The 13220-nt window shown below is 45.0% G+C and overlaps 1 protein-coding gene across 2 annotated transcripts in view; it reads right to left on the bottom strand.

Moving 5' to 3' along the window:
* Nucleotides 1-4631: 4631 nt before the first annotated feature.
* The window catches only part of rab3db (RAB3D, member RAS oncogene family, b), a 34198-nt gene continuing 25609 nt past the window's right edge, over nt 4632-13220 (bottom strand). For both annotated transcript variants that reach the window (XM_078270213.1, XM_078270212.1), the window contains exons 3-5: nt 7919-8037; nt 5815-5939; nt 4632-5099 (exon numbers count right to left, since the gene is read on the bottom strand). In XM_078270213.1, coding sequence (XP_078126339.1) covers nt 4915-5099; nt 5815-5939; nt 7919-8037 — 429 coding nt within the window. In that variant the 3' untranslated portion in view covers nt 4632-4914. The remainder of the gene's footprint in view (nt 5100-5814; nt 5940-7918; nt 8038-13220) is intronic.

Here is a 13220-nt window from a genome sequence, read left to right as displayed (position 1 = left end):
GCAACGTAGGAAAGCATTTTTGCACACCTCCTTTGTCGGGCAGGTGCGTACGATATGATCAAAGTAGCAGACCAGAAGCTTAGAAAAAGTCCCGCATACTGACCATTACGCAAGCAATAATCTGTTTAGAAAAATACCTTCTTCCTTCCTGCATTGTGCTGTTCTCTCATACATGCCTTACAAACCCTCATTCCTACTTCCATAAGCTCCCATGCATTCAGTCATAAACAATCATTCATCCATTCATATCCATACATACATCCAGTCACAGATAGACATCTGGATTCATTTAAAAACATCTCCACTGGTTGTAATCTTTACACGTTTGGTTTTCTAACAGACTGACGGTGCATCGTTCCAGCCCTAGCTCTTTAAACTCCGTCGACCCCTCACGTCGTTCTCAGCCCGTTTAGTGAACGCTGACCTCCAGATGCTGAGTGTCTGTACGGAGAAGGCGAGGAGGAAAGCCGTCTGCTGGAGGTCGGTGGCAGCGTGTGGTTTGTCTGCTTCTTCAGATAACAGGTGGAGGAAAGAGAAGTGAGCTGATGTCATAAATTATGTCTAACGAAACTAAAAGACAACAATGTGCACGCTCACCCTTTCTGTAATAATTATATTCTTTATTTTCATATACACATTTCAATAATTCATTATTGTTTCTAAGATGCAGTTTTTCACGCTTCCATCCAACAGTCAGAATCTAAAACATCCAATCACCTGATCCGTAGGGCTGCCCCCCCATCACCTGATCCGTACGGCTGCCCCCCCATCACCTGATCCGTACGGCTGCCCCCCCAATCATCACCTGATCCGTACGGCTGCCCCCCCTCATCACCTGATCCGTACGGCTGCCCCCCCATCACCTGATCCGTAGGGCTGCCCCCCATCACCTGATCCGTACGGCTGCCCCCCATCATCACCTGATCCGTACGCCTGCCCCCCCAATCACCTGATCCGTACGGCTGCCCCCCCAATCACCTGATCCGTACGGCTGCCCCCCCAATCACCTGATCCGTACGGCTGCCCCCCCATCACCTGATCCGTAGGGCTGCTTGTTTTGGTGGAACATGTGGACGTTAAAAGTAGTTTTAGTCGTGCAACAGAAAACTCAGATTGGACAGATAGTCTAGCTAGCTGTCTGGATTTACCCTGCAGAGATCTGAGGAGCAGTTAACCATAGTCCTCACAAATCAGCCGGAGGTTAGAACGCCCAACACAGAGACAGAGGAAGGGGACGGACATCTGGCTGAAAAGAGGGACATCTGGAGGAATTTCCGGCGTTCAGATGCACCAATCAGGGCCAGGGGGGTGTCTAACTGATCAGATGGACCAATCAGGGCAAGGGGGGGTGTCTAACTGCGTGTCAATCACTGCTCATGCACACACATTCATTTTCCCTTGTGGGGGGGAGGGGCTTAGGAGACCGTTTTGGGCTTTAGCAGAAAGGGGGGAGGGGCTGAGAAGTTGTTGATGATAATTTTTCTTGGCTAAGTCCTGGATCCTCACAGTCCGACCTCCAGCACCTTTAAATCAACTCACAGATCAGAGTGTCAGTCGACTAAGACTTTCTTCAACTCGAGGACAGCCCTACTGATCTCCCCTCTTTCAGAAAGCAAATCAGGATTCAACACATGAAGACAAATGTAAGACAGAAAGAACTAAGCCCGGACTACCAGCTCTGGATGCTACAGACTTATTTGTACAAAAGCGTCAGAGTCAGTAGCATTTCAACATGGCAGATACCGGACAACGTGGATCAACATTCAACATCAGTGGACAGTTTAGCACATTCAATATGTATTCAAGCTGTTAGCTCCTTTAGTGAACCGATCACAGATATGTTCTGCTCCAAAGTCTCTTCATTCCATTTAAATACATCACAAACCTGCACACACGTTGAAATCTGTAGTGTTACGAGTCCTACACACTGCCAACACCCCCCCATCAACAGCTTTCATATGAAGAGACGTTGTGTACAACAATTCGTACGGTTTCCTACGAAACAGCAGCGACGGCCGGCTGGTCACATGACAGTTAAGATTAGCAGTCTTTAGAGTTAGATTTAGCCGAGAAAGGATGACGGTGGCCATTATCGTTTCCTTTTGTTGTGACTGCTTTCGTTTGCTTTTATATCTCTGACTGTAAGATTGAACTAAATATGTTTTGTTATATGCACAAAAAACTAAATAAAGATTGAAGTAAATAAAACAACAAAAGGTGACTGTGAGCCAGGGTACGGAGCTCCGTGAGATTACACCGGCGTCAGCGGCCGTTACACAGCGCCTGTGGCGTGAGCGTGTCAGCTGCGTGGCGTGTCCGTTTATATTTGGGCTCCCATGGTAACAGGTCAGAGCGTGCACACCGCCTGCGTGACACGCACGTCTCCGCAATGTGTGAATGCTAGAAATAGAACCGACGCCTATTTTTCACGCCACACGCCAGCGTGTTGGAAGCGTCTCCAGACAACATAGAATATAAAAAGGATGTTTATATGTTATTATGACACTAATACATATTAATAAATGACATGTTGATGTTTGAAAGTCTCGAGGTTTTGATATAAATGTCATTTAAATATGTCACCTGTCAGTCCAGAAGGAAATATTCTGGAGTCTATTTCAACGTCAATCCTGCTGACGTTGTCTTTGCTGTAATCAGATCAGAATATATTTATGTTTATGTTTATGGGAAACATCCATGTGTCCAGACAAGACTAGCAGCAGCAGCAGCAGTCAGACACCTTTCTGGTGTTAAAGACATAGAAAACACCACGCAGCTGACACGCCAGCTGACATGCAACAGAAACGCCACGCTCACGCCACGCAGCCAGCGTTACAGTTGAGTTTAGCCGATAACAAGGTGAGCGTCATGCAGCGACGACAGATAAGAAAGATTGTGGTGAGGTTTAAAACAGTCCCGGGACACAAACATGTTTCCTGGTTCTCTGAGACAAGCAAAGGTAACTGGACCAGCTACAACTGGTATCATCATTCAGTTCTTCTCTCTCGGATGAGCTTCAACACATTCTGATTATAAAGCTAACATACAGGATAAAAAAGACGTACATTTTAATTGAATGACATCACATAATGTGCAATGATGATAAAACCTCATTTTATTACTAATCGTTATTATAACGAGAGGAGACAGTACAGTAACACGAGGTGACAACCAACAAACACTCTTTTAACCAGCTCACTGCTTCCATGATAGTGGCAAAAGCTGTTTCTCAGAGATGATTTACACACACACACACACACGTACGAATAGTAGGTCTAGCTTTTGCCGTGTGTGTGTGTGTTGTCATTATGAAAGTGTGTGTGAGAAAAGGCGTTGTAGAAAGAGAGGCACAGAGGGGTGAGTGAGGACACGCCATGAGGCAGTACACGTGTCACCAGTGTTAAGACTTCCTCACACGAGAGCAGAGCTCAGCGTTTAGCGCCCAGCTGTCTCAGCGTCAGTAGTGCTCAAGAAAAGCTTCTATGGACCCCATCACCATGGTTGTTTACAGTAACGTCCTACGTCCCTACAGTAAGGTTAACGGCACTGAGCTAACGGGGAAGAGGAACAGCTGGATATACTCCTATCTCCATCTAAATGCATGTTTGATGCTTTCATACGTCAACACTTTCACTAACGTTAGCTTGGAAAGCTAATTTACTCTTTGGGCCGCCCACCTGTGGGCTCCGAAGAGAACTTGATGGATTCATTCGTAGTGCACCTCGTTAAACTGTCGTAAAGAACCCCTCTGCCATCTAGTGGCTCTAATCTGTCACCGCTGAAAAGAAAAGAAGTTTAAATCAGAAGTCATAACGAATTGGGGATTTGGAGAACGTGACATCCTCTAATAGTCAATAAACGTAGTCCCCAAAAACGTTGTGCTCTACCTTTTAGCCTTACAAAGCTCAACATGTCCGTGTTTGAGACGTAAATCATTGCAAGTAGACTGCACAAAACTCAAAGCTAAGCACATGGACTGCATGATCTCAAACAAACAACGAAGGCCATAAGTACAGCCTCCCAAAACACGATTTGACATCACTTCTAGTTTTCTGCAGGAAATATTTGACTCAGAAAATGAAGCTGCTGAACATAGAGACAGTGAATGTAAAATGCTAACGTAGCAGGATTGGTTGAGGCCGTAGACTTTAGATCACTGCAGAGCTGATGGTTGGAAAAACAGAGAATGGAGCACCGTACCACACTGGGAGCGTTAGAAGCGGAGCGTTTTGCCTGGCCGACTCGAGCCCTTCCCTCCCTGTTGAACGCCCCCCCCCCCCGGCTCCATCAAAAGTAGACCTGGCCATATTTCTTTCAGGAGGGTGGAATAACAAGCATTGTCTCTAGTGGCCGTGATTACTGCTGGAGAGCAGCGCAGACGCATCCTGGTGGAATTTAGGGATGAAAGATGGGCCTGGGGGAGGAGAGGTTTCTGACAGCGCTGATGAGGATTATCGTAGCCTGCTGTCCTCTGGTTCATGATGGACAGCAGAGGGGAAGAGCTGCAGCACTTCACATGGCTGAGGCACAGAGAAGGAAGGTCTGTGTGTGTGTGTGTATCTGAGTGTGTGTGTCTGTCTGAGTGTGTGTGTGTGTGTGTGTGTGTGTATCTGAGTGTGTGTGTCTGAGTGTGTGTGTCTGTGTGTATCTGAGTGTGTGTGTGTGTGTGTGTGTGTGTGTGTGTGTGTGTGTGTGTGTGTCTGTGTGTATCTGAGTGTGTCTGTCTGTGTGTCTCTGAGTGTGTCTGTCTGTGTGTATCTGAGTGTGTGTGTCTGTGTGTGTGTGAGTGTGTGTGTGTGTGTGTGTGTGTGTGTGTGTGTGTGTGTGTGTGTGTGTGTGTGTATCTGAGTGTGTCTGTCTGTGTGTATCTGAGTGTGTGTGTGTGTGTGTGTGTGTGTGTGTGTGGCACATGATTCAGCAAGCACAGCCCCCGTGGCTCTCTGAGGGCGAGTCTTTAAGCTGGTTCCTGTGGTTGGTTACGAGGTTGATGTCTCCGTCCATGGTCTCGTTCATCTTCTCACAGATGACGTCCACCAGACGCTCAAACACCTGCTTCACGTTGATGTTGTCCATAGCGCTGGCCTCGAAGAACTGGAAACCTGAGCAAGAGCAACATCATTTCATTTACTGTGAACAAAAACAGTACATGTGTGCATCTTAAAATGCACAGATACTAGAGGGGGGAGGGGCTTAGGTAAAGCTGGGCAATATATGGATATTATATCGATATCATGATATGAGACTAGATATCATCTTAGATTTTGGATATGGTAATATCGTGATATGACATAAGTGTCTTTTCCTGGTTGTAGAGGCTGTATTACAGTAAAGTGATGTCATTGTCTGAACTTCCCAGACTGCTGTAACTGTTCTATTATTTACCTTTACCCACTTAGTTATTATATCCACATTATGATGATTATTCATCTAACATCTCATTGTGTGAATATTTTGTGAAAGCACCGATAGTCAACACTACAATATCGTTGTGGTATTCGAGGTATTTGGTGAAAAATATTGTGATATTTGACTTTCTGCTTATGGCCCAGCCCTAGCTGCCGTATAAACACAACCTCTCCAGAAACAACCTCTCTGGGTGCATTCATTCTCCCTTGTGGGGGGAGGGGCTTAGGAGACCGTTTTGGGCTTTAGCAGAAAGGGGGGAGGGACTGAGAAGTTGTCGATGTTCAAATTCTTTGGCTAAGTCCTGGATCCTCACAGTCCGACCTACAGCACCTTTAATCTTTCAGATTTGGGTCTGGGTTCCCAGGCTACAGAAACCCTGCCAAACAGTGTGAGTTAAAGAGTTTCCACCTAGCTCCTCTGCCAGCCTCTGGCTGTCCTCCGTGGGGACGACCCTATCGTCCTCCAGGTCACACTTGTTACCGACCAGGATCACCTGAGCGTTGTCCCACGAGTACGTCTTGATCTGCGTCGCCCTGTAGGACACACAAAGTTTCACAGTCAGGGTTAGGGTTGCAAAATTTTGGGAATTTTCTAAGTTGAAAACTTTGCATGGGAATTAATGGGAATAAACTGGATATGTTTAATATTTCTTGTTATAATACTGTTAGTCTATAACAGGGAACTTAAATGTAGTTGAAATAAAAACATCTTGCAGCATAACCTTGGTTAAAACAACCTGATTTAATGTAACTTCAGTTGAATGTCCTCCCTATATTCATCAATGACACACACAGTCATCAGCAGAGGCTACTACATACTGGCCAATATGTAGGGGGGGTGTAATACATAACCCATTGCTATTATTAACTTGTGTGTTAATTGTATAGCCCACTAACCATAGTTAATGTTTCCAAAATTCCCCAGCCAAACTTTCCATGGAAAGTTTCCGCCCCTTTGCAACCCAAATACTTCCCACGCGAGGTCATCCAAATATGTTACATACATCACATTACATGTCATTTAGCTGAGCTTTTATCCAAAGAGACTTACAATGTCTATACATGTCAGAGGTCACACTCCTCTGGAGCAACTAGAGGTTAAGGGCCTTGCTCATGGACACATTGGTTGACGTATCGCAGTGGGAATCAAACCCAGGTCTCCCACACCAAAGGCACGTGTCATATCCACTGCTCCATCACCACCCACGTACCACATTTGGGGAAAAGCGGGGGAAATCTACTAGGTGTCTCGAGACATAAACCAAATGCAGAGGTGACAAATGTGTGTAGACTAAAGTTATAATGCTTCTGGTTTTTCAATAGGTTATTTATTAGTATTATTATTATTATTTAGACCTATAGGGTTGGGTATTGTTCGATACCGGTGCTATAATGATACTTTTAAAATGGGGCCGTGCCTAAACGGTGCCTGGACCGATACTTTTAAAAAGATTTTTAAAAAATATGTATATATTTAAAAAAGAAAAAAGGACAAAACGACAGTTGGCGACATTAAAGAACTTGTTCATTGGTAAGGCCATATGGTCAAAATTAAATGATTGATTAATAATGTAATCACTATAACTTATAACAATGACTTATTTCACCAGCAAATTGCTGGTAAACAACAAAAACAACCACCAGATGGAAAAGGGGTATTTTACAGTAACTTTGAATGCACCACGACGCTGGAGAGGCGAGTTTCAAGTGAACGCACCGTCTGTGATGATTTTCAGACAACGGCAGCTGCAGACTGTTACGTCCCGTTGGAGTCCTCTACAGGGAAATACATATGCCTCTAATGTCTGTTTCGGAGCATCAGAGGGCGGCGCTGGCATTTCAGTAGCACCAAAATGAGGCACGGAAATCCACGTTACTATTCGGTCCAGTAGATACTGGTTGTTAAGGTACCGGTGCCGTATAACACCGGGTTTCGGTATCCAACCCTAGACCTACATCAGGCCGATGCGAGAAAGTGAGAACTTAGTCGGACGCCTGTTCTGGGCTGCCAATAAACCCAATTTGTGCAATACATTAATAGCTTTGCGTGCAGTGACCCATTTATTTAATGACGGTGCATGCTCACCGTAGCATATACATTTACACATTATATATATATATGTGTGTGTGTGTGTGTGTGTGTAATCTGGAGCAGGAGAAGTTAACCCTCTCCTTGATGTCATGTTGTTGATGGAGAATGAGAACCAGGAAATGAGTCGGGGGGGAATGTAACGTTACCAAGCCACGGCCGAGCGGCGTGCGTCACCGTGACGTGTAGTTACATTTTTCAAGAGGTGACGTCAGGCTACAGCGTAGGGTCCGTGTCTCCACGTACGTAGCCACGGCGTTGATTTAACGGAGAAGCAAAAATCACGCTTGACCCCAGAACCCCTTGACCCCCCCATATTATATATTATATTTCACAACTGCGATTGTTTATAGATCTGACATTTCTTTTATAGCTCTTGACACAAACTACCATTATCTCCTGGAGTAAAATATGTCCGACTCACCAGTCCTGAACTGCGTTGAAGGATTCCTGGTTAGTGATGTCATACATGAGCAGGAAGCCCATGGCTCCTCTGTAGTACGCTGTGGTGATGGTACGATAACGCTCCTGCCCTGCTGTATCCTGCATGAACACACACACACACACACACACACACACACACACTTCAACTTTATTGTCATTGTGCAGAGTACGAGTACAAAGACAACAGTTTGCGTCCAACCAGAAGTGCAAAACAAATCAGAAAAGTGCAAAGTGATATACAAGTATAGACAGGTGGAGCATAGACAGGACAAGACATATAGTGCAGTGTAGACAGTACACACACACACACACACACACACACACACACACACACACACACACACACACACACACACACCAAAGTGTGCTCAAATATATTTCCATGACACAAAAAGAAACCACAAGGGGGCAGTATTGTCCAAACTATCAGAGCAGATCCTCCATTTAGATATAAGGGTGAGTAGCTAGTTCAGAAACATCTGGCCCAATGCAGATGTATGGAAGCAAACAAGAGACATAAGTATTTAAATATTAGCAGACACTGAATACCTAATATTTAAACATTTTACCTTAAAAACCATGTGTCTACATTTGTATTTCTCAATTCACTTCATTGAAATTAAAATATGAAATTTCTTGATTTGCAATTTCAGAAGCTGAATTTGAATATTTTTCATTATAAAATCAGAGCCAAACCGAAAAGAGACACAACAATATGTATTAATGTAATGATTAAATAAGGTAGTGTCTCCAAACTTACCTCAACTACAACTCGTCTCCTGCTAGTTGTACTACAGCACTTACTTTAAAAAATTAAGTATATTCCTATTTTTGAAAATATTGTTGCATCTCTTTTCGGTGTTGTAGTTTGCAGACGGTCCCTAAACACTCGTCTTATCGTCTCAACACCAGAACTAAACAGAGCTGGATTAACAACGTTCATGTCTTTCTGTCACATCTCCTGCAGTCAGATTCCCTGTGTTCCCTCAGAAGGAATCACTGCACATGGGGAGACACTTGGAACGACATCTCCAGCATGTTTAGAGGCTAAAACAGGTTTAAAACCTGCCCTGTTTCAGCCTCCTGGGTGCTAACGCTAGCAGGAGGAGAACACGGTGTAGGCAGCACTGATTGGTTTAGTTCTTCTCTACTGACAGCTCTCCACGTTTACACACAACAGAGCTACGGGGGGGAATCAACTGGAAGTCTCCTTTAAGCCAGTTGCTACCTAACAGTAGGCTAACGTTAACAACAGTGTAGTCCAGCGTAGCGTTAACTAGCGTCACACGCTGCAATGTTTCTGTTCCCTCTAACATCCGTTTCGGAGCATGAGAGCAGCGCAGACATTTTAAGTGGCATTGATATCCATGTTGCTATACTGTCCGGTAATTTAGGCACCGGTGTCCTATTAGGACTGTTCATTATAACAGTCGTTCATTATAATATCAAATCATCGTGGCCGGGTTGGTTCAGCGGGTAGAACAGGCGCACATATACTGAGAGGTTTATGCCTCGACGCAGAGGTCCAGGGTTTGAGTCCGACCTGTGATGATTGCCTGCATGTCCCCCCCTCTCTTCCCCTTTCACGTCTAGCTGTCCTGTCCATTAGAGGCGGAAATGCCCAGGAAAAAAACTCTGCCTCTCTCTGTAAAGACCGTCAAAGACAGGGCCATATACGTTAGTAATGTTTATATACATTTAAATAGACTGTCAGCCTTCATTATAAGACCCAAATGGCTTTTGCAGCTTCAGAAAGATTTCTTTTCATTTTTAGGGGCCAAAAATGTCTCTTTTGATAGTAAAGGTTGCCGATACCTCGGGGAAACACTGGAGGTTGTGTGTGATGTGTGATTTCAGCCGAGGGCTCAGAATAGTTGAGTGGTAGACCAGGTAGACTGATCGACCCCCCCCCACTCTCACGGTTACTTGGTAACCTGTCTGAAAGCTTCGTTTGCATCTGGGGCCTAAGGGTGTGTTTCTGTCGGATGTTTTCCTCACGCTGAGGAGGAGGAGAAGTGGGTTGTCCAGGTAACCAGAGGCCATCGAGAGTTATTAATGTTCCATTACAGCCCGACTGCTCGGCCAAAACGATCCATCTCACTTTAGAAAACGGAGGAGACAGAGGGCCGTCTATCAGAGACAGCAGAGGAAACAACTCTACACTTCTTATATTCTCCCCACAGTCAGACTCGGCTGTCTGTCAGGGGTTATGAAATATTCCAAGTTTATCCTTAAGCTACAACGTGGAAAAAAACCTGTATGAAAAACGGGAATATTCCAGCAGCCAGGGCTCCAAAAATACTAGAAAATAGCGAAAGAGGTGGCCGGGTTGCTTCAGTGGGTAGAGCAGGCGCACATATATTTAGAGGTTTGTGCCTCGACGCAGAGGTCCAGGGTTCGACTCCGACCTGTGATGATTTCCTGCATGTCCCCCCCCTTCTCACCTAGCTGTCCTGTCCATTAAAGGTGGAAAGCCCCTGTAGTGAAAAGTTTAATTAAAATACAGTTTGTAGCTTTAATTTTACATGAAATCTTGTGTATTTTTTGGCTTTTCGATGTTTAATAAAGGATGTTTACAACTGGAAAACAACATGTCTCGTTCTTGGCCAGCATGTCACTTCAACATACAGTTGTGTTCAAAATAATAGCAGTCCAACATCACTAACCTCATAAATCTAATGTTGTGGTAGAAGTGATATTTCTACATGGTAAATAATTTCCTAGTAGTGTTGTAGAGTCCTAGAAAACCACCAGACCCACCAGTCATGACATGATGCTGCTCATTCTGGGTAACTGAGTCTGTAATTGAGAGGGGCATGTTTAAAATAATAGCAGAGTTGTGTTCAGTTAGTGAGGTGATTGATTCTGAAGAAACAGGTGTCAGTTATGGCCCATATTTAAGGAAGGAAGGAAGCAAATGTTGTGCATGCTGGTTATAGTACATTTCACACTGAAATACTCAGCAAAATGGGTGGTTCCAGACATTGCTCTGAGGAACAGCAGACGTTGATTAAAAAGTTGATTGGAGAGGGGAAACATATAAAGTAGTAAAGAAAATGATAGGCTGCTCAGCCCAAATGATTTCAGATGCCTTGAAATGGCATCCAAAGCCTGAACGACGTGGGAAAACAACGGTCAACTACCATTCGAATGGATCGAAGAATAGCCAAAATGGCAAAGGCTCAACCAATGATCAGCTCCAGGAAAACCAAAGAAGACTTACAGTTACCTGAGAGTACTGTTAGGATCAGAAGAAGGCTATGTGAAGCTAAGCTATCAGCTAGAAGCCCCCGCAAAGTCCCACTGCTGAAAAAAAGACATGTACTGATAGGCTGAAATGTGCCAAAGGACACATTGACTGGCCAAAGGAGAAATGGAGCAACATTCAGTGGACTGATGAGAGCAGAATGGTTCTTTTTGGGTCTCGGGCCGCAGACAGTTTGTCCGACGACCCCCCATGCACTGAACTCAAGCCCCAGTACTGTGAAGAGAGTGAAGCATGGTGGTGCAAACATCATGTTATGGGATGTTTCTCATACTGTGGTGTTGGGCCTATTTATCACATACCAGGGATCATGGATCAGTTTCAATACATCAGAATACTTGAAGAGGTCATGTTGCCTTATGCTGAAGAGGAAATGCCTTTGAAATGGGTCTTTGAACAAGACAATGACCCAAAACACACCAGTAAGAGAGCAGAGACTGATGTTATGGAGCGGCCAGCCCAATCCCCAGACCTCAACCCCATAGAGAACGTGTGGGGTGACATCAGAAATGCTGTTTCTGAGGCTAACCCAGTACTGCAGAGGGATTGTGGGATGTAGCTCAATGGTCCTGGGCTGGAATACCTGTTCACAGGTGACTCCATGCAACACAGATGTGGAGCAGTTCTCAGAAATAATGGTTATGGAACTAAATATTAGTGCAGTGATTCAAAGTGAAGCCAACCCTCGAGACATGTTTCAGTTCATACAGTAAATGTTTGAGTTTGTAAAGAAAAATGCAAATACTGCGAACAGCCTAATATTCCTTTTTCTTCACTTTCTGTAAAGGTAGAACACAAACGTGATCAGTTTGGTCTTGTTTTGATGTGGAGATGAATGTTCAGCGTTCCCAATGCATTGATATTATGGAATTAAAAGCTATTCAGAGGATGTTGAGCATTAGCACTTTTTTAAACACACTGCTATTATTCTGAACACAACTGTACACTTAGGACCTTTCCCAACCCTAACTACGTGCCATCAGTCCCGACCCAGAGCGTCAAAAAGTGATGCGAACCAAGCGTAATGAAAGCTGTCGCCAAAGCTAATATCACCACGGATAAGATTACAGGGGAATTATTTGACAGCCCTCTGCGTCTGACTGAAAGGAGACTTTTTGTGGCAGTAACTAACGCCAAAGGCCCCTGACCAAGCGTGGTACTGTGTTGTTCATTCTGCATCGCTGCTGAATTCTGGGTCTGGTAATCGGAAATCTATCCAAATAGACGGTCTCCAGGGTTTCTATAATCAACCTCAGCCAGACAACAAAAGCTGCTCCCTCATGTGTTTACATACGATGACAGATAGGGAGGGTTTAAATCCGGCCTCGGCATATTCAGAGTCTCCAACGTCACCGGTACCGTGATCTTTAAACATGAGTCACCTGCGCACACACACACACACACACACACACACACACACACAGAGCAGACACACACACAGCGTGCGCACGACACACACACACACACACACACACACACACAGAGACAACACACACACACACACACACAAACACACACACACACACACACAGAGACAGACACACAAGCGCGCGCACACAGACACACACACAAGCGCGCGCGCACACACACACACACACAGAGAGACAACACACACACACACACACACACACAGAGACAGACACACAAGCGCACGCACGCACACACACACACACAAACAAACAAACAGACACAGAGAGAGAGACACACACACACACACACACACACAGAGAGACAACACACACAGACACACACACACACAGAGAGACAGACACACAAGCGCGCGCGCACACAGACACACAAGCGCGCGCGCACACGCACACACACACACACACACACACACACACACACACACACACACACACACACACAGAGACAACACACACAGAGACACACACACACACACACACACACACAGAGACAACACACAAGCGCACACACACACACACACACACACACACACACACACAGAGAGAGACAACACACAGAGACACACACACACACACACATGGATGTGTTA

This window comes from Sander vitreus, chromosome 15 (assembly GCF_031162955.1).
Source record: "Sander vitreus isolate 19-12246 chromosome 15, sanVit1, whole genome shotgun sequence".
In the NCBI taxonomy this organism is placed as follows: Eukaryota; Metazoa; Chordata; class Actinopteri; order Perciformes; family Percidae; genus Sander; species Sander vitreus.
This window is presented reverse-complemented; position numbering and strand designations above follow the sequence as displayed.